Source organism: Copadichromis virginalis, linkage group LG23, assembly GCF_057382275.1.
Source record: "Copadichromis virginalis isolate Kocher_CV1m ecotype Utaka linkage group LG23, C_Virginalis_male_GT1.1, whole genome shotgun sequence".
Lineage (NCBI taxonomy): Eukaryota > Metazoa > Chordata > Actinopteri > Cichliformes > Cichlidae > Copadichromis > Copadichromis virginalis.
The window spans coordinates 14,260,470-14,287,683 of record NC_140639.1 but is presented as its reverse complement, the minus strand read 5'-3'; the positions used below and the strand labels follow the sequence as shown (position 1 = coordinate 14,287,683).

General features: G+C 39.7%; 1 protein-coding gene and 1 long non-coding RNA gene across 2 annotated transcripts; both read left to right on the top strand.

Annotated features, from left to right (window-relative positions):
• Nucleotides 1-20: 20 nt before the first annotated feature.
• On the top strand, nt 21-11,399 carry LOC146680474 (tetratricopeptide repeat protein 39C-like). The gene is made up of 14 exons (XM_085448691.1): nt 21-606; nt 1,348-1,396; nt 2,231-2,359; nt 2,807-2,921; nt 4,048-4,408; nt 5,371-5,539; nt 5,848-5,941; nt 6,040-6,147; nt 6,239-6,348; nt 8,073-8,196; nt 8,288-8,385; nt 8,475-8,579; nt 8,691-8,729; nt 8,830-11,399. Exons 1-14 carry the CDS (start codon nt 464-466, stop codon nt 8,917-8,919), a joined length of 1,734 nt encoding a protein of 577 aa, XP_085304817.1. The 5' UTR covers nt 21-463; the 3' UTR covers nt 8,920-11,399.
• Nucleotides 11,400-23,120: 11,721 nt separating this feature from the next.
• On the top strand, nt 23,121-25,307 carry LOC146680473 (uncharacterized). The gene is made up of 2 exons (XR_014918082.1): nt 23,121-23,888; nt 24,041-25,307. It is a non-coding gene; the product is annotated as an uncharacterized LOC146680473 (long non-coding RNA).
• Nucleotides 25,308-27,214: the final 1,907 nt, after the last annotated feature.

Below are 27,214 nucleotides of genomic sequence, written 5' to 3'. Positions count from 1 at the left end.
CGCTGTGCGTTATGACGCCAGGCCGTTTGACGAGCGCATTACGTGGGGCTGTCAGAGCAGCACAGCAGCCGCGTTATGTAATGCATCGGGTGTTGCTGCACGGATCTCAAGATCTGGAGGAAAACTGACGGATGGCTGATTTGGTAACAAATAACCGCGTGCCGGCGTTTGACTGAGCTTACAACTACAATGCTAACTGTAAACTGTAGGAGTGCAGTGTGATAGAGCCTGACTGGGACATCGGTGCCCATCCCTGAGGTGCACAGACGTCTGGAGCCTGCGGAAGCTGCACATCTTTTTTTTTCTTTTCTTTAGCCGGCCGCTGGCGCGTCTCTGTTCAACGTGTTCTCTTATCTCAGTGGAAATAAACCAATGCGGGTTTGGCTGAGGGAAGAAACAACATCGTCTTTTGTTCTTTATTGCGTTGGTTTGAGCCAACAGCCGCTGAGCTGTGGTATAAACAATGGCGGGTCCCGAGCAGTCCCAGCAGCAGCAGGTAGAGGAGAAGGCAGAGCACATAGATGATGCTGAGATGGCTCTGCAAGGCATTAACATGCTGCTCAACAACGGCTTCAAGGAAAGCGACGAGCTGTTCAGGAGATACAGGTAATTATTTTGCGCATTAATCGCTGCAATCTTGCTGAAGTCTACAATTTAGTGACATTTTTTAAGTCTGAAACACTATATACACAGTACAGTATGTCCCTATGGATCCACATATACCTCAAACGGAAGAATATTTTTTAAAGAACTTTACTATCTTTGAGGATCTGTCTGATTTATGTCACCACCTTTAAAATGGAAGTCATAGCACTAGAGTTGAAATTAAGAAACCAGGTGACAGATATAACAAGTTAAGAAATCAAAGAAAATGTTAAACGATGTCAGTTACTTTATTACTGTATTTTCTATCATGAAAGTATTTGGTGATTTTGTAGTACATTGTAATAAATGTAAATCAGTTTAAATGTATTTTAACTTATTGGTCGAGATAAAACATTTTGGGATTTCAGCTTTAGCTCTGAAGAGTCGTGAAGGATAAAGGATATTTTTTCTGGCACAACAGATTAATGATACTTGTTTGTTGCAGCCCTACGTGGCCTCGCTAAATGTATGCACTGAGACACTTGCATTTTTCTCCTTGCATGTCAGACAGATAGTCCTTGGCAGCGGTCATGACAGCTTAAGATGAGACTTGTTTCTGCTCTGTTTGTGCCAACAGAAAAAGTTACTGTCTGCAGCTCCTTTTAAAAATGTTCATCTTGGTTTTGCAGGACACCCCAAAAATACACAAAAAGCATAATAAAGATTTTTTTTCTTGTTCTCTGGTTTTTTGTTTCTTCACAGGGGCCAGAGCCCATTGATGAGCTTTGGGGCCAGTTTTGTCAGCTTTCTGGTGAGTTTTCTTAGCCAGTAGTCCAAAAAAGTTGGTAGAAAAAATAGCAATGCACTGAAAGAGGTGTGAAAGATGCAAGAGCAGAGTTAAAATAATGGCCATCCCATCGCAGTTCACCCAGGTATTAGGACCTCATTGTCACCACTACATCCTCTCCTTTGATTTGCTTTTAAATCCATTAACATAATGGATGCTTCCTCCTCTCAAGATCAGCATCACTCTTGCAGTGAAGCACATTACTGAAATGCTTCAATAATGGCAGAAGGAGATTTTTCACAGCATGGTTGTCACACACACACACACTCACAGACACTGCTGTGTCACTCCCACTCGTGTCGACACTCGCACAGCATGATGTCATCCTCTGTCCCCAGATGCTAAATGGCCCTGAAGGCTGTTGGGGGTGCTGACATCTGACCAATCATTGCAGGCACTCACACATGCCCAGTGGCATTTAATGCATCATGCATAATATTATTACAAGCTAGTATAAAACCACAAAATTAATTTCTTATGTCAATGTAAGAAATTATTCTTGTTTTATATTTAGCATTTCACCCTGTGTGTGTATTCTGCTGGGCTGCATCTTTTCAGCCATCCCAAACACAGCTGCACAGATGTCACCGTGTTCCTCCATTCATTATTTTGTAGAAAGAGCCCTTTGTCCTTTCCTGCTTTTAAAGCTATTACATAATGCTCCTTCACTCTTAGATTGTAAGCTAGCTAATGCATAAAAATGCCTTACAAAACAATACAAATTCATATCAAGATAGTACTAATGTGAAGCAATGAAATATCACCAGACAAGGACTTTTTTCCTGCCTTTCACTGCAGAATGCCATGATGACATTTGAGGAGGAGAAGATGCAGACTGCCTGTGATGATCTGAGGACCACTGAGAAACTGTGTGAGAGCGACAGCGCTGGAGTCATAGAGACAATCAGGAACAAGATTAAAAAGAGTGTAAGTGCAACGCTATTAAAAAAAAGGAAGAATTCAAAGTGTATATTATAGGACTTTCTGGAGGGCGCTGAAAAAAAACTGTAGACAAAACTGATAAGAGAGCTTCCATTACATTTGGGGCTGAACTGAAATCCAGAGATACTGTTAGTACAGATTTAGATGGATTCCACTGTTGCTGGCATCTTCTTGTATCACGGCCGGTACAGGCTGCAATCCAGATAACTATGTTAGGATCCTCAGCTTTAGGCGTAATGATGCAGGCAGCAATGAGATCATGCCAAACTCACTCGCAGATTCAATTAGTACTCCTGGGAAATTTAATCAACAAACTGGGTGAGGAGTGGAGGGTCATTCAGGAAACTCCCCGTCCCTCATGCCTGCCAACCGCTGGGGAAACGAGATGCATGCTGGCAACTAAAGACGTGTGCCTGTGTGTGCGTGTTACAGATGGACTCTCAACGGTCCGGCGTTGTTGTCGTGGACCGCCTGCAGAGACAGATAATCGTCGCCGACTGCCAAGTATACCTTGCTGTGCTCTCTTTTGTCAAACAGGAACTCTCAGGTAATAAACAAAGAACCATCACAAGCCGGTATGATCTGAATCTGCATCATTCATGAAGTAAACCAGTGTGTGGGAAAGTGGGGGGTTAGATTGCTGTTGGTCTATCATGACTAGGTTTGCTTGATTGTTGAACTTGTACTTGACATTATAATTCTGATTATTTTGCATGATTCATTAACTTAACGAACCTGTGGGATGTTCTTGAACTTTAAATTTAACTCAAGTGAAAAGCTAAGAGAGGTGCAAGTGGTGACAGACACAGGGTTGGATGTTAGTGCCCTCAGAGGAAGAATCTTGTTGTTTTGGTTAGTAAAGCCTGTCCTGCAAGTGCAGTAGATGGTCCATGCTTGTCCACGACCTTCAGTGTAAGTGTCTTACACCGGAGGTCAGGCAGCAGACTCACCTGCCTTGGCGAATCTGTATAATAGCATAGATCAGAGTGATGGAGATTTGTCACCAAACACCCACTTACTCATATGAGTTTTGTTTTAAAAAGTGTTAAGCGATTAATGAAATAATAACACAGAAATTCAGCTCAATGGTTCTCAGGTGATCCTCATTTCTTATGTAATTTGCCGCCTGAAAGATGTGAGAGTGCAAATGTCTGATTCTGTCAAGATTAGACGTTCAAAGATCTGTAGCACGGAGTCTGTGTAATATCCATGTGAGACTGTGTGAGATAGTGCAAGTAACTGGAGAGTTCACAGTGATTAAATTGTCATCTTTTGTCCTGTTCTCCTGCACACTCTACCAGCTTCTTCTGATTCTCAGCATTTTTGTTACAGATCATACACCAGCAGTGTATTTCCAGTATTTCCAGCAGTGAGAATCTTGCTACAGCAAACTAAATGAAGTATAGTTGTTTCTGGTCTGAAATTGACACAATTTGGCACTTAATAAAGTTAAATATTGAGTAAATGGTAAGAATTTATAGTCAGGCCTAAGACTTACTTTCATGGATGGGTTGTTGCAATCAGTTAGATAAATTAGCAATAAATTCAAAACCATAACAGAAGATTTAGAGTTTTTTATAGTTGTCTTCTGGGTTTCTGGGTTTGTTCTTCCACCTCAGCATGTCGGTGCAGAGCGTCCTCCAAAATATCTTATTTCCTGTTTCCACTGACAGCGTATATCAAAGGAGGCTGGATTCTCCGTAAGGCTTGGAAAATGTACAATAAGTGCCACAGCGACATCAGCCAGCTGCAGGACGCCTATCAGCGGAGGTCCTCTGGGAACCAGGACTCCCTCTCAGCAGACAACGCCAACCACAATACACCCGTGGAGAATGGTGTCACAGCCGAAGCCCTGGACCGCCTCAAGGGCTCAGTCAGCTTCGGTTACGGCCTCTTCCACCTGTGCATCTCCATGGTACCGCCACACCTGCTCAAGATTATCAACCTGCTGGGTTTCCCTGGGGACCGACTCCAGGGCCTCTCCTCCCTTATGTATGCAAGCGAGAGCAAGGACATGAAGGCCCCTCTAGCTACGTGAGTGAGCGGAGGTCTTACCGTTTATTACATCAGGCTCATTTCTACAGCAGGAACTCAGAGCAGAAGTTTTATATGTGAGCAGCTCCCTAATCTGCTGTTTCAGACCCTCTAATTCCATTGCAGAAAAGGACGATCCATAAAACTAAACTGAGGTGACATATTTTGTTAGTTTAAACAACATAAATATTAACAACAATAAAGGGAACAGAGATGGTTGATGGTTGATATCTGATGGTGACATTTCAGTGTAAAAATACTGCTATTTGAGCAATGCAGCTGCTGTTCTTCATCATCTTTTAGAAATGTTTTGTGCAACAAGCAAACAGTGCAGTTTTTCATCGGCACTCAGAAGTACCTTCATCTAAGCATGTACCCTTTCCCTTTTTAAAAAAAACAATCCTGAAGAGGTCCAGTGGAGGCAGTTACTGTTACTCAAACAGCATGCAAAGATGCCTGCATCCCTAAAATGGCCCACAAGTTCCTGCGGTAGAAAATGACCTTTAGGATAATAATATTATTATTAATAATAATAATAATAAACAAATTAGGAATTGCTGAGTGGTTCTTAATGGTTCTGTTTAAGCTTAATTACTTGTTAATTATAGCATATAGTAAAAGATCGTCACATACGAGTTCTTCTTTTCCCCCTCTTCTAAATTTAAAACAGTCTCACCAACGGTCATTTAACAGCTATTTTGTGGTTTTTGATTACATAACATAGAGCTTGTTAGCCAATCAGGGTCCTATCTTCACCCTGGAAAAAGCAGCTGATAATAGAGTCTCACTAATAGGTTTATTTGAGAGCTGCGTGTCAGCTTTGGGAATTAATTTTTAATCTCAAATTTTAAGCCACATTGACAAGACGTTTATAAGCTTAATTCCATTTCAGAGATTTAGACTGAAGTAGTGAGAACTGTTATCTGACCACCCTGGGCTCAATCTCCTGTTTTGTTGCTCAGGTTGGCCCTCTTGTGGTACCACACCGTAGTGCTGCCTTTCTTTGCTCTGGAGGGCTCGGATACGCATGCAGGGCTGCTGGAAGCTAAAGCTATTCTGCAGAGAAAGTCGGTGGTTTACCCCAACTCCTCTCTTTTCATGTTCTTTAAAGGACGAGTCCAAAGGCTAGAGGTATGTAACCTTTCGGTAATGGTCAGCGACAGATCAGTCAGCAAGTCCATATTAGCTGCAGATAGTTTATTTGTGTTGCGCTCCATGAGAAATACACAGTAGACAAAACATTCTTCACTGTAGTAGAGTATGAAAAATATCATTCACCTCTCTGTGTTTTCAGCACATGCACTTAATATGCATGTCAGACATTAACTCACCAGCATCTAATCAACCACCTACTGATCCATCACCCAGCGCATGCATGTAGTCTGTCTAACATGATTACCGTTACCTGTTGGTGTGTGTGCTCTCTCCTCTGTCCCCAGTGCCATATCAACAGTGCTTTGGCCTGTTTCCATGATGCATTAGAACTTGCATCAGACCAAAGAGAGATCCAGCATGTGTGTCTCTATGAGATTGGTACGTGTTTCCTCATCAGGTTAGTCGTGACATACTGGCTGTTGGCGCAGACTGCAGTGATAGATTAATTGCACTCTGCCTGCTTTTCCTTGAAACAGGCTGGTGTAGCATGATAGAGCTGAACTTTGAGGATGCATACAGGGCATTCGAAAGACTGAAGAATGAGTCTCGCTGGTCACAGTGCTACTATGCGTATTTGACCGGAGGTAGGTCTGGCATACACTAACAAGCGACACTGTTAGGATGCTGTTCCTTTTGGTTTAGCTCCTAAATGGTCCTCTTTGTGTGTTTTTTCAGTGTGTCAGGGTGCTTCAGGAGACCTGGATGGAGCAAGTGGAGTTTTCAAAGACGTGCAGAAGCTCTTCAAGAGAAAAAACAACCAGATTGAGCAGTTTGCTGTGAAAAGGGTGGGCACTCTGATGACACCTTTTTATCTTTTCTTTCTTTTAAACAGAGTAGAGCTAGTGACGCTTCACTGCACAGCTGAAGTCAACTGTGACATTTTCACAGGACAGAAGTTACATCTAGTACCTGATTTAATTCATGGATGGTACAAAACATGAACATAGCCATCACGACTAATGAGTAGCCACATTATTCTTAGCCAGCGAGCATGCCCTGGATAAGCCTCATTTCTATAATGATCATATTTTACAAGCTGGACGTGTATTCAAAATGTTTTATTCAAAATGACTGTGAGCCTGTGAGGACGGTGTTTATTGAGGTCAAAGGAGAAAAGAGCCAACACCCATTTTCCTATAGTCTTAAATACAACTTAGAATAGAATACAATAGAATAGAAGGACTACTTTACTGTCATTCAGCATTCATTCATTTAAAACAGTGCAGGAACAGTGTTTCTGCCACCCTGAGCACCACCTGCTGGACAGTAGAAAGAATGCAAGACTAAGGCGACTTGCTTTCACTTTTCAGACTCAGAGGTTAAAACCATGTTTATAAAATTTCGTTTCTATGGATTTTTTCAGCACCCTGGTGGCTTGTGAAGGTACTGCATGTGGACAGAAAGGCATTATTTATAATAAACTAATAACTTAATGCTCATAAAATAAACCTAGTGTATATAAGTTAAATAATCACTTCTCTGGTCTTAGACCTCCAAAAATATTTTGTTTTTTATTTTGAGTTTAAATCATGGAAGCGAGATCGCGGATACAAGCGGCGGAAATGAGCTTCCTCCGAAGGGTGGTGGTCCTCTCCCTTAGAGATAGGGTGAGAAGTTCGGCCATCCGGGAGGGGCTCAGAGTAGAGCCGCTGCTCCTCCACATCGAAAGGAGCCAGCTGAGGTGGTTTGGGCACCTGACAAGGATGCCCCCTGGGCGCCTCCTGGGGTTGGTGTTCCGGGCATGTCCCACCAGGAGGAGGACCCGGGGCAGACCCAGGACACGCTGGAGAGATTATATCTCTCGGCTGGCCTGGGAACGCCTTGGTGTTCCCCCGGATAAGCTGGAGGAGGTGGCTGGGGAGAGGGAGGTCTGGGCCTCTCTGCTTAGGCTGCTGCCCCCGCGACCCGGCCCCGGATAAAGCGGATGAAGATGGATGGATGGATGGATGGATGGATGGATGGATGGATCATGGAAGCTCTCAGGTGGAAAAACATAAGCTGTCAAGAGAGAGTTAGCCTCAACAATCAACTCAACAGAGGACAAAAATGAATCCTTTTAAACGAAAAGAAGGAAATATTTAATCTTACTCTAGTTTGTTGATCAGAGTTTAAAGGTTTGGGTTTCACATTGGGTTGAAGCTTTCTTCAGTTTAGAAATGGAACTGTTTCCTCTTCTTTCTGGCAGCTATTCCCCCACAGACACATTTTAACAGCACAATCAACCATTAAAATTGTAATTAAAAGCAGTAACATTAGCCTTTCAAGTTTGTTTTAATCATTTGAGAGTTACATTAAAAAAGCCTTTTTATGTAGCAATCCTGTGTAGTTCTACGTACAATAATGACTGGGAGTGTCCAATAGGACTTTCTATTAAAACCAAAAGAAATCAGTTTCTGTGCCAAGTAAGTGTTTGTGGTGGTAAGTGGTGACCTCTGGTGAAATATCTGACTCTTCCACCGTACGACAGCCTCTCTAATGTTTTTCTATGTTTTCTGTCTCCTGCCTGCAGGCTGAGAGACTGAGAAAGATGTCGCCCTCCAGAGAGCTATGCATTCTTGGCGTAATCGAAGTTGTTTATCTGTGGAAAGCACTGCAGAACTGCTCCTCATCTAAACTGCAGATAATGAATCAGGGTGAGTGTAGCCCATACAATTCAGATCAGCATTATCTTTGTCATCATCTATCCTGTGTAATCATTTCCTGTTTTGGGGGGGGGGGGTTCAGTATTGCAGACTATAGATGACACTTCGTGCAGAGGCCTGAAACACCTCCTTCTCGGTGCCATTCATAAATGTCATGGAAATATGAGAGACGCTGTTCAGGTATCAATCCGCAGCGACACACTGAGAGGCTTTGCAGTGGATCCACACTGGCAGATTTACTCATTTTGCTCTTTTTTGTGGCCTTCCAGTCATTCCAGCTGGCTGCTAGAGATGAGTACGGACGACAGATCAACTCATACGTTCAGCCGTATGCCGTCTATGAGCTGGGATGTGTACTCCTTGCAAAGCCAGAGGTCAGCTTGCTGGTCACAGCTTTTAGATTTTTTTTTATTTGTCTGAGATGTTGGATATTGTTGCGACTACGTGCCTAATTATAACCCCATGGTTTTTGTGCTGCTATTCAGACGGTGGGAAAAGGTAGATCACTGCTACTTCAAGCAAAGGTAAAATAATAAATTATAAGTTATTTGAATTAGAATGAACTCATTTGCAGTTTTCTCAAAAAAACCCCCCATTTTAATACATGTCTATATTATGTTTTAGGAGGATTTTACAGGCTACGACTTTGAGAACCGGCTTCATGTTCGCATCCATTCAGCCCTGGCCTCTTTGAAGGAAGTAGTGCCTGTGTGACTCCAGACAACTATGAGCATCAATGGCTGAATTTATAAGCCGTTCAGAGTAACTGTTTGATGTATTAGTGAAGGATTTGGGGAAATACATGTTTGTTACCCCACCCAGTCAGACTGACAACCAAGTGTCATCATAAAAATAGCTAGTGTGGCTATTACTAGCAGGCTTAAAACTATGCCTAAAGTTTTCAAAGTTATACTTTTATAGATGTATATTGTTAGCCAGCAAGTTAGCCACCAAAACCTATGTTGTTGCTGCATGGTGCAAGAAATATTAAAAACTTTAGGGCAGATTATTTTCATTGTATGATGAGGTGACTCATATACATCAAGCTAAAATCTAAATAAGAAATTCTGGGAGCTTTACGAATGTGTTTCTTTTAGTTTACATCCAGCTACGATAGCTGTTTTCACCTCCAAGGCATCCATGTCCTGTTTCTGGATATGATCCACGTAGATGAAACTAAATGAGTCCTTATCCCTGGGGAAAAATAACAAACAAACTCATTTCCTCCAATCTTTAACTGTTCCTTTAAGTGTTTTTCTCATGCATATGTGTAAGCTAGCTTGTAACAGTGTACCTCATTAACTTGTGTATTTGGATGACTTTAATGAAGCCTCTCCCTTCAGTGAGCAGTTTACTCAGCACACAACCTCTTAATGAGAGTGGAATTCCCTCAATAATAGTTTTAAAACGGATAAGATACAGTTAATATTGCTTTTACATTTGTGCCATCTCACTCCAACTATAAAAAAGAAAATGCTAAATTAAATTCAGTTGTTTGTTTGTTTTTTACCACATAACATATTGTGAACAGGAGTGAGTAAAATTTAATATTTGATATATTTAATACATTCTTATACAGACAGATGACAAATTAATGGAAAGAGAGCAGTGGTGTTTCTATCGTGTCACCTTTCGGAATTTTTTTTAAAAAAATCAGCAGTTTTGAATAAAAAAGCAACAAAGCTGAATTTTAGTAACCGACGGTTCAGCACTATGACATCAGCAACGGCCTCTCTGCGGCTATGTTCCTCGCAAGTGGGCCCTGAGGGGATCCAAGAGATCTGTTATGCTGTGGAAGGTTATTTTGATGTCTTGGTTTTGATTCACTTGTTCTCTTAGAGATATGAATCACTGCAACTACTTCAAAAAACTGCTCAAATAAACCCTAGATTTTTGCATTTCAGTACGGCTTTATCCTATAATGGAACAGTTTAATCCTTAAAGGCGATTCCAGGGTGACAGTGCCTCCATCTATAAGACATGAGGGTCACAGAGTTGATCGATAAGTACAAATATCATGCGAATCCCATCGTATGGCCTCATTAATTACTAATATTGGCTTTTCCTTTAATTTGTCACCTGTCTGTAAATTATTAAATAGCTTGCTAATGTTTCAACTGTCACTTCAGTGTTAAAATCGTGCTTTTGGTGACTAAATTTTAGTAATCTGCCTGTGGACTTTGAACAAAACGGACACTGAAACAAGTCATACCGTGTCACACAGTTTCATTACTATTCACAGTGGAAATAAACTAGCAAACTAACATGGGAATAGTTAAATAACGTCACTGGTCACCTAATCTTACAGCGGCTCAAGTAGCTGGAACTTTAACAAATGAGACGACCACACTTCACAATGCCCTCATGGTGTTGCTATGTGAAGACACTGGGCGTGGCTCCTGTGCACTATGCATGGCATGGCAGGGTAACAGTGGCTTTAAGACTGTACTGAAGTCAAATGTACCTGTGTGTCCAGTCCTGCATATATATATATGACGGTATTATAATACAGTACCTTCTGTGCTGTCATGTTACCTCTTGAAAGGTGCTGCTAAATGTCAGCGTAATAAACATATATTACTAGTGACTTCTTTTGTTAGTGTTTTAGTGATTGAAGCTTTTGAATTAGTTCTTAATAGTGGCAAGTTTATATATTACATAAGAGGAGGTGCACTTTTTACAAGCAGTATTTATGCTGTTTTTAGTTTGACTGCTGTGATGGCTGGCGTTAGCAGCTGAATTGACTCAGTATGATCTTGTATTGGACAAAGAACATTGGTGAGAGTGGTTTTGACAACCTTTTTAACCAGTTTAACACTGTACATATGAAAACTTCTGTGCAGAGAACTGCCTTTTATGAACAAGCACTCCGAGGCTTTTGTTATCCGAGCAATACAAGCAAATGAAGGGTATCATATAGTCATTTAAAAAGGCTTTCCACACTGACTCTGTGTTTTTCATCACATCACATTGTAAAATTAAAGGTTTATTTTGCTGACATACCTGGTAAGACAGTGCTAGTCATCCCTTGTGGCTGTGATGGATATAACATGTGGTAAATGTTGAGCAGTTGAATGCACCCAGTACTTCTGTCACCGAAAGATTTTCTTTTGTCACGAGATTATGTTGGAATTAAAGTTACAAGTCAGGATGATGGTGTTCAAATGTGTCACTGAACAATAAACTGTTCTCCATTAATCCAGGTAAACAGTGTGTGTTTTTCTCTTCCCTCTGGACTGAAATTGCACCTTCGAAAAGTGATGTTGCACCGATGACTTTTGGTAGACACACAATAACTGCACTTTCAAGAAAATGTCTGTGAAACTGTTTGTTATGCTGTCAAGTTTCTATGTATTCCCATTGAATTTATCTTTACTAACTCCAGCGTCCTCCCACGGTCCAAAATATGCATGCTAGGTGAACTGACTTGATTAATGCTCTATTAATGTAGTTGAGCAAATCCCAGATAGTTGATTCAGTAGTTCTGGCAAAACATGAAGTGGGAAAAGCATTTCATTACTCATTCAAGTCATTTATTCAGTCATTATATCAACTTTTTGGGATTAGGTGAATTAGTTATTCTAAATTGGCCTAAAAGTGCTAAATGAGTTTATGGTTTGAATAGTCAGTATGACCAGAAACATATTATATAAATGGCAATACATTACATTCATTAAAATTTTAATTCCATTCATGTGCACTCTTATAAATATCTCGCAGTCCTATTGGATCACAGGCTCCCTGAACACCGATATTCTCTGCAAGTAGGGGCAGAGCCGCCTCTTCTTCCTGCAGAGGCAGAGGTCCTTTGGTGTGTGATGAGATGCTGCGTATATTTAATCACACCGTTGTGGCCTGTGCTGTGTTTTATCCTGCTGTATGTATGTATCTATCTATGCACTTTCATTTTTTATATCTCAAAGTAAGCGTGCAGAATACGACAAGCTGGATTTTTACCACACCTTCATCACAATGACAGCCGAGCACAGTCACGATAATAATGTGAACTCGCTGAAAATATGCAGTGATGGAAAATTATTCAAATGTGCTCATCAAACCCCAACAATCAAATGGGGATGGTGGGATGGAAACACTCCCTTTTTAAGAAACCTTCGGCAGCATGAGGCTCAAGGACGGTGCAAATGGTTGGGGATGAAAGAAAAGGCAAAAAAAGAAAAAATAATCAAGGGCATACGAGGACAGGACAAACCACATGGTGGGAGGAAGAGGACCAACGTTACTGACATGCAGTAGTGATAAATTAACACACTGAGAGTAAAAGACAGAAGTGGAGCAGAAGTGCTCAGTGCATGATGGGAAGTTAATTAGCAGTTGTGTCCTATAAAAGCATAACTAAAGGATGGATCAGGGTTGGCTGATCCAGCTGTAGCCATAAGATTGATCAAAAGCAAAGTCATAAGTTTAATGTTAAAGAGAACATGTCTGGTTACACAGGAGAGGGACAGGAAAGCTGAAGGCTCAGCCTCCCATTAGACTTTTGGAAGCTCAAAGAATCAAAGTAAACAACTCTCTGCTGCCACACAGCTCATAACTGTTATTCACTCCCCGTCCTGATACTCTTATATCATTTACTATAAACAATAACGGTACACTATTATTGCAATCTAGACCACAGCTTAAAAGTTCATAGAGAATTAGAAAGGTCTTATTTCCTGACAATAGTGAAATTCTTTTTTATGTTTTACTAATCAGAAGTATAAAGAACGATTATAAACAATTAATTGTAACATTTATCATAAATCACGAATGAGATTTAGTGGAATGTCTACAAAGGTGTACTGTTAACAACAGAATGATCATGAGACACTGTGGTAAAGTTTAACAGGTTTATTTGCAGATAGTTATGAATACAGGATAAACGATGTGGGCTCCAGGAGACGGGGCAGAGGTGCCGCAGGTTGTCTGAAGGCACACTCAGGCACTGTCACAGAAGATTGGAAGGCAGAGGGGCATCACCTGAAAAAGATAAGCACATGGACAACAACACGGACAGAGGAGAGAGAGAAAAAAGCAGGCAGAGAAAAGAGGGCTCGGGGACCATGATATCTACAGAGGCCCATTTTCAGCATTTATACCTGTTGTTTCAGTGGTACATTGGGTTACCCGCTGTCAGTTTTCTCATGTTAAATCCAAACTTGTCAATCAAGAAATCTTTTTCCAAAGACATCAGCACAAACCAAAATCATTTTGCAGATTAACAACGGTAAATTTGCGAGGTTTGTGATGGATCATCCCATTTTTCCTTTATAATCACATTAAATCAAATTTGCATCTGGTTTATATCCATGTGATGTGTTCATACAGGAGTAATTGATACTAAAAAAGTGCCCATGTGTAACTGTGTAGACATTTCCTAACACATCATGAGTGATTTTCCATAAATGATTCATTAAAAAGACATCTGTGAAAACATTACTGATAAACTTTATGTAATATTACGTTAAAGCAAATGTAAAGTCATAACTGAGACAAGAATGTTTCAATCTGACCACAAACTTTTGAGCAGTACTGTGTATTGTGTACATGTGTCTGACTTTATCTGATCCGGATTATTTTAGTTGTGTCTATCATCAAAAACTGAGTTGAAGTGTTTAAGGTCTGATGGGAAACTCTCCCTAACAAGTCCACTTTATGGCTGCGTGCTCATTTTGTCCTATTAGTGGCTCATAGGTGTCTAACTAGTCCACTTTATGCATACGTCCTAGTGTATCACGCTTATCAGTGGCTCATGGTTGCTTAAGGCCTATGTCTGTACTTGACCACAGAGGCAGAGCATCATTCGATCCTGCCAGCTGCCGATCTAGGGAGCATTTCAAGGATGACACACTCCACTTTCTCTGCAGCAAGACAGCTCATAACTTTTTAACTGTGTTTCCCTGTCCTCATACTTCCACGACAGCTACACTACAGCTCAAAAGTTTGAAGTCAATTAGAAACATCTTACTTTTCTAAAATACTAAAAGTGTTTTTTATATTTTGTAAATTAGTCTGAAATACAAAGAAATATCAATGTTTAAAACTCATACTGATCACAAATAACATAATATCATAATAATATCACAATAATATCACAATAACCATGCGATCTGTCCATACAGGAGTGATTGATACTAAAAATGGGCCCATGCATAAGTAAACACATTTAAATCATATCATATTCAAATCACATCATATTAAATCTCAACGTTTTAGTTACCAAACCTTTTTCCAAAGACATCAGCGTCTTTCCAACTAATTTAAAATTAAATTTGCAATGTTCACTTTTTAAACATCCCATTTTTTCTTATTAATGTAATTAAAACAAATTGGCACATTTGTATAACAACAGCTGGGCCTGCAGATCTGTAATATAATTGTAGTTAACCACGGCTTAGGTACTTTGATCTGCAGTGACCTCGGGCGTCTGGATACCTATTTTTTATTTTCACAGGTGCAGAGCCTTTTCTACAAAATTACAAATAAACTGCATTTTTTAAAAGTTCCATTAGCATTAACAGAGATTGACAAGTAACTAAAGATTTAACAGCGTGATTTGTAGAGAAAAAAGAAAATAACCCATTTCAACATTTTCAGTTCAGATCAAAATTATTGTTCTGATTAAGGAAACAGTAAATTTTGCCACATTATTGTCCTGATCCTCCATTTTTCTTTTTCCAGTGTGATTACTCCAAATTCAACTTTAAATGCATAAATAAATAAAAGCAGACACACACCCAGATGTTTAAACCTTCTGGGTTGTTTTCTTTTTATCAGTTTAACACATGGATTGATTTTCACTTCTTACAGTAAGAATCCTCCAACAACCTTTTGAAAGAAACATTTTTTTGTCTTTCCTCAATTTTGAGACCAACTGAACCCACAAACCTGTAGCTCCAGACCCCAAACTAACCAAATTTAATGTTTCCTTAATCAGCACAGTAATTTTAACTCTTGGTGTGTGATGTCTACTCACAGTTTTGATGCTTGCTTCTTCGACTTGATCCACGATTAGCTCGACACCATCTCTCTGCTGTTTTCTCTCTCCTCGTGCTTCTCCTTCATGCGTCCTGTCCTCGGATATAATCCAACAAGCTGCCTCCTTGTTTCCTCTTTGACTTGTGTTAAGTTAAGAGTTAAGAGAAATCCAGAAAAGTTTGCCTGCTTCAAAAGCTCTTCCAGCTGCCTGTCTTGTTGTCCTCCTTTAAATGTTTTCTTTTGCATTTTTGTATTTGTATTTTTCTGACTTCATATTGCCATGATAACATAACACAGAGCATTATGGTAGATTAATTCAGGGGGTTCTGTCCTTCTGCAGAACTGTCGGTGATGTCATGGGGAGCAGAAATCTAAAATTGTGTTAATGAGATTTATCTTTAAACAGAGCAGGAATTTAACTACAAACCCTCATAGTCCCCATCAGGATTGGTCATTGTGCTCTGCAGTAATGGTCACAGTGGCTGGTTTAAGTTTGTCCCATAGAAATCCTTGATAATTTTCAGGGTGCATGAGTGTTAGATTGTATCTCCATCTCTTCCTAAGCAAGTTGCAAACATGTAGGCGGCATTCATCCACAAGATTTTAGTTTGTTTGAGCTGAAATTCAGTTTTTCATATTCTAGTTTTTTTCTTCAATCAACAGGCAGCTTAAATATCCTGAATGACAATTGGTCATTATCACATACATGTGTTTTTTTTTTAACATGATTTCATTTGGATGACTTCACATACACTAAATTAAAATCCATGTCAAATAGACAGGGTGGGCCATTTATATGGATACACCGTAATAACATGGGAATGGTTGGTGATATTAGAGTCCTGTTTGTGGAACATTAGTATATATGAGGGGGCAAACTCCTCAAGATGGGTGGTGACCATGGTGGCCATTTAGAAGTCGGCCATCTTGGATACAACTTTTGTTTTTTCAATAGGAAGAGGGCCATGTGACACATCAAACTTATTGTTAATGTCACAAGAAAAACAATTGTGTGCTTGGTTTCAACGTAACTTTTCACCGCAGGGCTGTTTGAGCACTGTGGTAGAAATGTATATGTACTAGCTCGGCAAAGTAGTAGAAAAAAGAAAAAGAACATTTTATTCTTTATTCAAAATATTTTTGTAATTATGATATCTCTTTAACCTACACCCACTACACATTTTTTTAGACCATCACTGGTTTCTTCCCGAAGATCTGGAAGCTGATTGACAATAACACCACTGCTATTGTGAGAGTGGCGCTCAGGATTGCAGCTCTGGAGCTTACATTACATTACATTAAGATGAACTATATGGTGAATGGATGGGCCCCGAAAAGCGCTATATAAATGCAATCCATTATTTTTTAAAACATTTTTTTCTCCTTTTGGCACCTTTTTTTACCTTATTTTTGAAATTTTAACCCCTTACTTATGTGCCATGGCTTTCTCAGTGATCCTAGGATAAAATCTAAAAGCATCAAACTACAAATGACAAAGGCCTCAGAGGAATCCCTTAAATCACTTGAATCTTTCTACTTCTTTTATCACTTCCTGTAATGAAAGTCTTATGCAATCAAATTTAATAAATCACATAACAAATCTATTTTGCTACATTTAAATCTAGCTAATAGATGCAATTAATGAATGTATTTTATCAATGTAAACATCTATGTATGTATGCTATCTACTTAAGAACATTTTGCATTTATAAAATCAGCTAAGCACACTGTATACACACACACACTGTATATTTGACCAGTGACTATTTATTGTCTTCACTAATGAGGAATTTATTGATAAATGTATTCATTGTGATAATGAAACATAACCTGTCATCAATATTGGAGACTGAAAGGACTGCTATAAAAGGGTGTTTTGTTTGTTTGTTTTTGTTTCCACAATTCAGCTTGTAAAATAGCACCAAGGTTGATACGTGATATGTTTATATAGTCTAAAAGTGACTGATTCTTAAATAAAGTCCCGATTTCTGGGAGCTTTTGATCTGGCTGCAAGCATTTGTGTCATCGTACAGTAGGTAAGTGCAGGGAAGAAGTGATTAAAATCCTTTAGGGTTCTCATTTATTACACTTTATTACACAAGAAAACACATTGAACATATAGAGGCTACCTTTTGCTTTTAACTACAGAGTTTAACTTATCTGAAACCATTAAGACAGGAAACATGAGCTCAAATGTGAAATTCTACATGTTTATGTATAACCTGGAGCAAATGGTAGCTTTAATATGAGATAAGAAGGTTTTTGTGTTTGACTCAGGCAGCATGAATTACTTACATAGAACTGTTAGCAGAGCTGAAGTTTCTCATCCTGGTTTAGTTGTGTATAAATTTGGACTCTGGCTTCACTGGACACTTAGAGTCTGGATAAAAAACTTCCTGATGCTGAGTGAACAGTTGATCTCTGGAATTTTGCTGGTTAATAAAAGTACAGGACAAAGGTTAAATGACTTGTCTGAGACAATCTGCCTCGAGTGATTTCCACCATGTAATAAATACACTTGCTCGTGCCAAATGGCATAGATAGCTAGATAGCTAGCTAGATAGAAGAAACTATTAGCTTTGGCTAATAACATACTTTCCGGCTCAAAATTAAAACCCTGAATCATCACTACTGGTGTGAACTAAAGGGTGTCATCTTTTTCTTTTCAATCCATTAAGTACCACATTTTGTAGACTGAGCAAGAAAGGCAGTAAGCTCTTCGTTGTGACCCCAGAAATTTTCATTTATCACCTGCTAGCATACAGCTGACACTGCTCGACATCTTGCAGTGTAGTGTAAGAGTCCCGCCACAAGGAGGCACTGCAGGCCTTTCAAACCAACAGTTGCTGTTTCCAAAGCGGCGCCAACCATCACCACCGATCATCGTATGGATGTCTGTTTGTGTTGATACACAACTTAAAGCCAGCGCTGTTCAGGCATCACATTACAGGGGTTGAAAAAAACAACCTTTGCACTGACTTATAGAAGTACTACAACCCCACCTTCTTCTTAAAAAAATATTTTGCAGTTCTCGATTTTAGAAGTATTGATAGGATTAGGGTAAACACTTGCGATTGTGTGTTTTTAATCAAATATGTTTTATTATTAATATTGAAATGAGTTTTAATCAGGTTAGTTCTTGTCAGTTCAGGTCAGGTCAGTTCTTGTTGTTGGGTCATTTCTTAGTTACACCGTAGCATGTGACAATATTTAAAAGCTACACTTTAGCTGTGGTGTGTCAAACTTATTTTACATTGCGGGCTGAACACAGCCCACTATGACCTTAAGTGGGCCGCACCAGTCAGTCAGTATAAAGAAGTTACATGTTTGACTGTTTTTTCACAGGACAAAGAAAACGCTGCTGTGACAAAGAAAGAAATCTGTCAGCACAACTCTTTGGGCTACATTGTAAGAAATAAACGTGTTAACTTACAGAAAAAGTTCTGGTAGCTCAGACTGTCCAGTTTTTTTCTTTCTTTCTTTCTTTGTTGTTTTTAAACTCTACTCGTAAAAACAAAGAAAACATCCTAAAACAAAACAGAAATTTCGATTGTAGAAGGCAAGAAACAGAAACTGTTTATTTATAATTGTTTATTTCTTAATTACTTTGTTTAGTATGAAAGGCCATAAGTGAGGGTAGGAAAAGCTTAAAACGTGAAACTATAAAAATACAGTTGTGCAGTAGGCAGCAGACCAAAGAAGTTAAGTAAGCTGCTATAGGCTCTGTTAGGTATTTTAGTACCATGGTAGCATTTACTGGATATTGTTTTATAGTGACATTATGCAGGAAAACTCTGTCATTCAATAAGGCCCCTTTGTTTTAGTTATTTTTCTCTTTGACCCAAGAATTGATGTGTGAGAATCACAGGCTGGTACAAGGTTGAAATACCACAGAGATCACTCCCTCAGCTACATTAGTTTCTTAATCTTTTAGACGCCTGTTGAAGGCCAAATGGTTTGTTTCAGATTTCACTAATGTAAGAACTCTTTGTTTTGTGCCTTGAAAATATGTCGCTGAGATAATCACAATTGTAGCTGAACTGATACACTACACAAAGGATGCTTCTTCACCCAAGGGCAGGAAGACGCTGCCTTATCTTGGTCTGTACTGGTTTAAACTGATAAATCTGCTGTCTCATGAATTTTACCCTCTATATAAACTGTTGTACTTGTGAATAAAGTTGAGTCACTTTGGGAAGACAATCTAAAGCAGTCTCTGTTTTCTTGTTCTCCCAAGCTGCTCCCGAGCTCGTACTAACACGCTGAATGGCATGCTTGAATATTACTTGAGAATATATTTGACTGTGTTACAGACTAAGGGACATTCTCTGCTGATAGGTGAAGGTACATTCTCTGCTGATAGACGTCCACGCCTCGAAGGAAGTCGATCCACGGATTAGGCCCTGGAAACCGTTTCCTTCAATTTTGGTGTCAGAAGTGGGATCCTGACGAAGGTAGGCACTCGTCTTTTATTTTATAAGACTGTGTTATGCCTTTCTCAGTGATCCACATAGAAACGGGATACGCTGACGAGGCCTTCTTCAGTGGCCCACATAGTAACAAGTGGGATACGCTGAGGAGCCTTCGTTAGTGGCCCACATAGAAACACAGGAAGTTGCCTGTTGTTTTGTAAATAAAAGCAGAAAGGACACAGGAAGTTGCCTGCTGTCATAAACTAAGAAGTTGCTCACCAGCAGAAAGGACACAGGAAGTTGCCTGGGGTCATAAAACGAGAAGTTGCTCGTTAGAAAGTGAGAAGTTGCTCACTAAAAACATAAAATTGCTAGCAAAAAAAATCAAGTAACCTCAGGTGTGCCACAGCAAAAATAAAAACTAACTTAAATCCTTCAAAGTGTCTAAACCCCTCTGGAAATCACTGACCATGGGTCAGAATAATTCAAAGACCTTAGACGGGTCCGATAAAAAATCAAAATTAACTGTAAAACCGAAAAAAATAAAATATAAAAATAGCGGCTCAGTACGACTCCCACTTCCGGTTACGTTTAACCCACGCTCGCGAATCAATGAAGACTTCCATGATTACGTATCCAGAACATGCGGAAGTGCTTACGTGACTGATTTCGTCTCGAACTTAGGAAATATCATGTGCCATACCATCCTCAGAGTTCAGGAGTTGTAGAAAGAATGAATAGGACCATAAAAAATCGCCTGACTAAAGCAATGATAGAAACAGGAATGACCTGGATCAAACTACTTCCTCAAATCCTCTGCGAGATTAGAATGACTCCATCCGCAGCAACCAAATTATCTCCATTTGAAATAATCATGGGGACCGTTTCCAACACCATGGTCAGCCTCCAGAGGGGCACCGCTATTGGAAGGGGACATAGACACTGCATTGTCTGACTATGTTCATAACCTGGTAGAAACACTGAATAATAACTATCAGAAAGTTTGTCTCTCTCAGCCTCTCCCTTCCATAGATCCAACCCATCCGTGGAAACCAGGAGATGCGGTGTTGGTAAAGTCGCTAAAACCAAGGGCACTCGGGGAGGCCGCGTGTTCCAGCCCCCAGACTGTACTTGCAGTGACGAGAACCAGCATCCTAACAGACGGACAACCTCAGTGGATTCATGCCAGCAGGGTTAAGACCAGCCCCACCAAACCACCTCAGGCGTCGGATCAAGCAGACGACATCTCCGGCGAGCCAGCGCCCGGATCCAATCCACCTACACACACGCAATCACTGATTAACACACAACGCCTGAAAGAGCCACAGCAAGGTACTCGAACATCCAGCAGGAATAAAAAGCCGAAAGTACCGCATGATGTCTAACCTGATAAAGATAGACTCGTTTCATCCTGATAATGGAGAAAATGAAATGCCCATTGTCATCACACGACGCTTATACGGGGTCTCTCGAACCTGGGACCAGGCCAGGAGACGACTGAAGAACTGTGTTTTTTATATATTTAGGTTATTAATCATATCTACTGCATTAACCTTAGGATTTTTATTTACTATTTCGTATTGTAAACTGCAACCCTGTTCACATTTCTGCAAGCCACATTTTGCTGACAATACCTCATGCTCCACTTGGCAAGACACCCACCTAGTACACTCGTCACGTTCTCTAAAATCAGTAGAAAGCAACACAGACACCACCAATAAACCATTTTATGCACCCCCTAGAACAGGAACTAACACCTGGTATGAAAATGCCAGAATAGCCGCTCGTGATTTAGGAAACAGTAACTGTTATGTCTGTTCAAAGGGTAATCCAGAACAGGTTATAGTGGGATATCCAATTTCAGGTTTTCCCTTAACAAAGATGCTATTCAAAAATGATAAAAAGGGGCCCTTAACAGTAACCCTGATTGAAGCGGTGCGAGTAGAACTAAGTCCTTTAGATTGTTTATTCATATACACAGGACAAGTCTCTAGTAAGGATGTTAGCATGATTGACAACCCTATCCACCCCTGCAACCCAATGAAGCGCCCCGAAGACCGCACTGAACCTCTTTCGCCCCCAACACAGGTGCGCCATCACCCAAATATCTTGATGACATGCATACACTGACCAAAACTTGAAAACATGAATTATGACGCACAAAACTATACATTCTTTTCTGACTCTCCAGGAGCACGCTGTAACGAAACATGGCTAGCAGCGAGTGTTGACAGGACACAATATAGACATATGTTTTCTTATATATATGCATATATAAGTACGCATTCAGATAACTCAACAATCCTGCATTCGCCCAACACACTAAACGACTCGTACTGGGGAGGCATATTAAAAGGCTTTACAGCTTCGCGCCTGACCAGACCAATCCCACATGCTTATTGGATGTGCAATAATACTCTTAGATTAGCCTTACCTGTTAATTGGACCGGCACCTGTGGTCTAGTAACTTTAGCTCAAGAACTACTGATACAACAAACCTCGGATCTGCCTGTATCCAGCAGACGGACGAAACGCGCCGCTTATTCACATAACGTTTACATAGATGCTATAGGAGTTCCACGCGGGATACCAAATGAATTAAAGGCACAAGGAGAAATATCAGCAGGGTTCGCCTCAATACTACCGTGGATACAGGTAAACAAAAATGTAGGCTGGATCAATTATGTTTATTACAATCAGCAAAGACACACCAATCTGACCAATACGGCCCTTAAAGCCCTAGGAGAACAGATGTCTGCTACCTCCTTAATGACCATGCAAAATAGAATGGCCTTAGATATGCTGTTAGCTGAGAAAGGAGGTGTTTGTGCTATGTTTGAAGATGTTTGCTGTACTTTCATTCCCAATAATACCGCCCCTGACGGTTCATTCACACAAGCTATGAATAAACTTGAAGCATTGCAGATAGAACTAAGAGCCAATACAGGTCACGGTCAGTGGCTAGACAAGTGGATGCAGGACACGTTTGGAAAATGGAAGGAACTAATTGTAGCCTTTGTAACAGTTGTAGCATGTATTATTTTGTTTTTGATGATTATTGCCTGTTGTGTGATACCCTGTGTACGCTCAATGATAACCCATATAGCTACCAGTACAGCTACTTCAATGTATTTGCAATTGGCACAAATTGATCCTGAGGATGTGCCAGATGTTACCAATGATGTTCCTGATGTGTATATTGAACATTAGGTTGTGAACTATTACATTTTATGATTTGCTTTTTATATTATGTTATTACATTTGTGATTTTGCCTTTCCCTCTAGTTAATATTTCTTTTATGATTTTATATCATGCACTTCTATGCTCATTTAAATTCTTGTTTGCTCTGTACCTGTTGCTTTCCTATGTATTAGTGACAGTTATCTGTTTGCATATTTAGTACTTGCTTTGGTCCTATTTCTATTATCCTCCTCCTATACTCTATTTTACTTGTTAAGCACCTTGGCATACCCTTGGTTTTTAAGTGTGCTTTATAAATAAAGTTTATTATTATTATTATTATTTTTCCTTTCTATTTGAGTTATTATTTTAAAAAAATAATAATAAAAAAAGAGTGGAACTGTTAGGTATTTTAGTACCATGGTAGCATTTACTGGATATTGTTTTATAGTGACATTATGCAGGAAAACTCTGTCATTCAATAAGACCCCTTTGTTTTAGTTATTTTTCTCTTTGACCCAAGAATTGATGTGTGAGAATCACAGGCTGGTACAAGGTTGAAATACCACAGAGATCACTCCCTCAGCTACATTAGTTTCTTAATCTTTTAGACGCCTGTTGAAGGCCAAATGGTTTGTTTCAGATTTCACTAATGTAAGAACTCTTTGTTTTGTGCCTTGAAAATATGTCGCTGAGATAATCACAATTGTAGCTGAACTGATACACTACACAAAGGATGCTTCTTCACCCAAGGGCAGGAAGACGCTGCCTTATCTTGGTCTGTACTGGTTTAAACTGATAAATCTGCTGTCTCATGAATTTTACCCTCTATATAAACTGTTGTACTTGTGAATAAAGTTGAGTCACTTTGGGAAGACAATCTAAAGCAGTCTCTGTTTTCTTGTTCTCCCAAGCTGCTCCCGAGCTCGTACTAACACGCTGAATGGCATGCTTGAATATTACTTGAGAATATATTTGACTGTGTTACAGACTAAGGGACATTCTCTGCTGATAGGTGAAGGTACATTCTCTGCTGATAGACGTCCACGCCTCGAAGGAAGTCGATCCACGGATTAGGCCCTGGAAACCGTTTCCTTCAGGCTCAGGCTGCTGAGGTTCCAATTATGCCCTGTTCATTTCTTCCTTTTTATATGCCAGTGCCTTTTCTCACTGCCCAGAGTTTGTATAATGTCCTGTTTGTTGTTCATGGTCTCTAATTTCTCCTTTTGTTTTTCTCTCTTTGGTTTCCTCTCACCCTCCAAACCAGTCACTGCCTCTCCTTGAGCCTGGTTCTGCTGCAGGTCTCGTCCTGTTAAAAGGGCATTTTTCCTTCCCAGTGTTGCCAGGTGCTGCCCGTGGGGGACTATCCTGTGACCTATCCTGGGACTATCCTTACAGTAAAGACAACTGTGGTTGTGAACTGGTGGTATATAAATACCTGTCAAATCTCAGTGTACTCCTTGTAGTAAAAGGCACTTGTAGCTGCCTTTATTAGCAGTAGATTGTTGTTCACACACTGAAGAAGTGTTCAGACACTGTGCGTAAATGTACATAAAGTACACACACTTGCTTCAATCAATGGAGTGACTGACAGCCAAAGAAAAGGCAAATGTTTAAGGAAAAGCTTGCCTATGAAAATATGAACATCAATACAAACAAAAGTAATGTGTCATTATCCATCCACTCTGTTTTTGCTGACCATGACCTCCTTTTACATGATCTCAAATTCATCTCTAAATTTAATATTCAAGCCATGATATTATTGTTTCCAAGTGTGATGAGGGTGGGAGGTTTTCTCCACACGATCTGATAGGTACACACCAAGAGCATCTCTTTAAGAAAGCATGTCTGTCACACAAGGTTTGAGGCAACAGCTCACTCTACCAATAAATTATTCAGGCTCCTGTGCCACTGAGTTTAGACATGGCAGAACAGAGCTGGAAGGCTGGGCAGAAACAATTGTGGGAATTTTATCATTTTTATTCTTCTATATCATTTTTATTCAGCTTTGAGTAGTGGCATTTTTTGAAAACATTTATTAAACATGTAGTTTTAATCATGTTATTACACATATTGCAAAATGTGCTCATAAAGAGATGATCTATTGTGAAAGATGACAGAGTGCAGAAAAAGGTCAATCCATAACACGCTTACAAACACAGACATCACGTAGACTCATTCCTTGGGTAGAGGTGAGATATGTTTTTCTTGTAACTGCAGTTTGTACCTGCAAAAGCAACAGTTTTGTACAGGATGTGCTCATGATGTTCCAGAGATAAGAGTGGAAAAAAGGACGACGACAGGAAACACATGGAGCGGAAGCTTCTTAAAATGTGTTAAAGGTTGTCAACAAAAGGTGTGGTGACTGTCATTAACTGTAACTTATGCATGTTATGTATCTGCTTGACGCAAGAAGGGGCGTAAACCCTGACATTTAAAAGCCATTTGAAGTGTGCTTTCTAGTGGAGATCTATGCTGATAATGTAGTGGTGTGTATCTTCCCATGTGTTTAATAAAATCATTGTTTGGACTCACTTGGACCAGTGGTCCTTTGTCTCACACCTCAATCGCGAATCGGGACACAATACACGACTCCTGTGTTTTCCTCTAGTGGACACTAGTGTGCCAAAGTAATCATAAAAACATCCCACTTTAAAAAAAAAAAAAACGTACACACAGCAGGGAGTGTCTGCCGAGTTTAGCATGTGGTGATTCATGGGAGTGACATCATCCTGTTTTATTCACGTCTGTGATTCACGCCACTTACATTTTCTGTGTGCCGTTTGAAGCATGTTCGTTCTGCGAGGAGATTAGACAGTGAAATCTTAATGCTGATGAATTAAATAAAACATTTGCATGAGAGAGAAGTGGATGAGACAGAGAGAGCCCAAGAGGGATTTTATATGGGGCGCCGTTTGTAAACTGAAACATCGTTTAAATGTGTGTGAGAGAGAGAGCAGTAGGACTGGTAGGACTGCGCAAAGAGCAAGGTCACAAAATTGCATTGTGTTTCACTGAGGCTGAAACCTGAGCAGTTAAAGTATCCTTCCACCAGACAAAGAGTTCCTGTTGACTGCCTTTTACTGCCTAAACCTTTTTGCAAATTGCTGCAAATTATTTTCAGGAAGAAAAAAAAGAATTTGTTCAGAAAGCTGCTCCTCAGATGCCAAATAATAAAATTCATTTTTTAAAATATACACATAAGATTTTTTACACTGGCTGTCAGTGAAAATAAAATGTATTGATCTGTTAGCATCGAGCTTTACAGGCACTAAATCTTCATTGTCCAGTAGCAGGATCCTGTCATCTTTTTTTTGCCAGTGATGTAGGGTGTCTACACATTCCCCTAACAAATAAAAGCTCCCCGGTTTGATCCCAGGAGGAGGCACAAGTCTCTTTCAAGGCTGTGTCGACTCAAATATGCAAAGTTACCTGCTGTGGCGACGCCGTGTGAATAAAGGAGCAGCTGAAAGAAGCTTCTTCTTCTTCTCTCATCTCTGTTATCAACCTGATGCTTAAGTATATCCACAAAACATCTCTCTCCAGGTACTTTATCTGCTCTTTTTTCTCTGTTTCTGATTAAATAGTTCTGCTTTAGTCGATATGATTTAGTTTCTCAGTGAAATTACTTAATTATTCTTTATTATTAGTGGTCGATGAAAATAAATTATATGAAGAAGATTCAAATTCGTCATAAGAACACTAGTAAAGGTTATTAAAGGCATTCTTATGGACTCAGGGGCCTCTTATTTACCACTTTTAGTACCAATTCAGACGAAAACTGAGGTTATTGTAGACAGTCCTAAAATTCTTAGAAATATGGTTTCTGGGCAGATACCTCCAGCAGCACTGAGGGGAATCTTGGAGTCATTTTTGACCACAATATGTCCTTCAATGTACACATTAAGCAAAAATAACTGCTCTCTGTCAACAGTGCTAAATTGTAAACATCCAGTCACTATAACTGCATTTAAAATTCTTCTTCTCACATGCAAAATGTTGAATAATAAGGCCACATCTTATCTTAAACCTTATATTATGTTATAGAGCACTTCACGCTCAGACTGCAGGCTTATTTGTGGATATTTAAAAGTAGAATGGGAGGTACAGGCTTCAGCTGTCAGACCCCCTTTCCTGACAACTCTTAACTAAGAGGATCCAGCTGTGTGGTGTGTGGCGTAAATGCTTTCAAATGTAATAAATAAGGCACTTGTAGAAAAAAATGCTGCTGTGCATATTAAATGGAGTATTTATTTGTCAAATAGGCATACTGTCACTCCTTAATGTAGTCAGTAAATTTGAAAAAATAGAGCTAGAATGATGAGTTTTTGAATTTTCATTCATTCCATCTGATGGAAATTGTGTGTTTATCTGAGTATCTCTCTGAAGCCGACAGTGTTTTTCTGCCTGTAAAAATGGTCCTCTCTCTCAAGGAAAATTT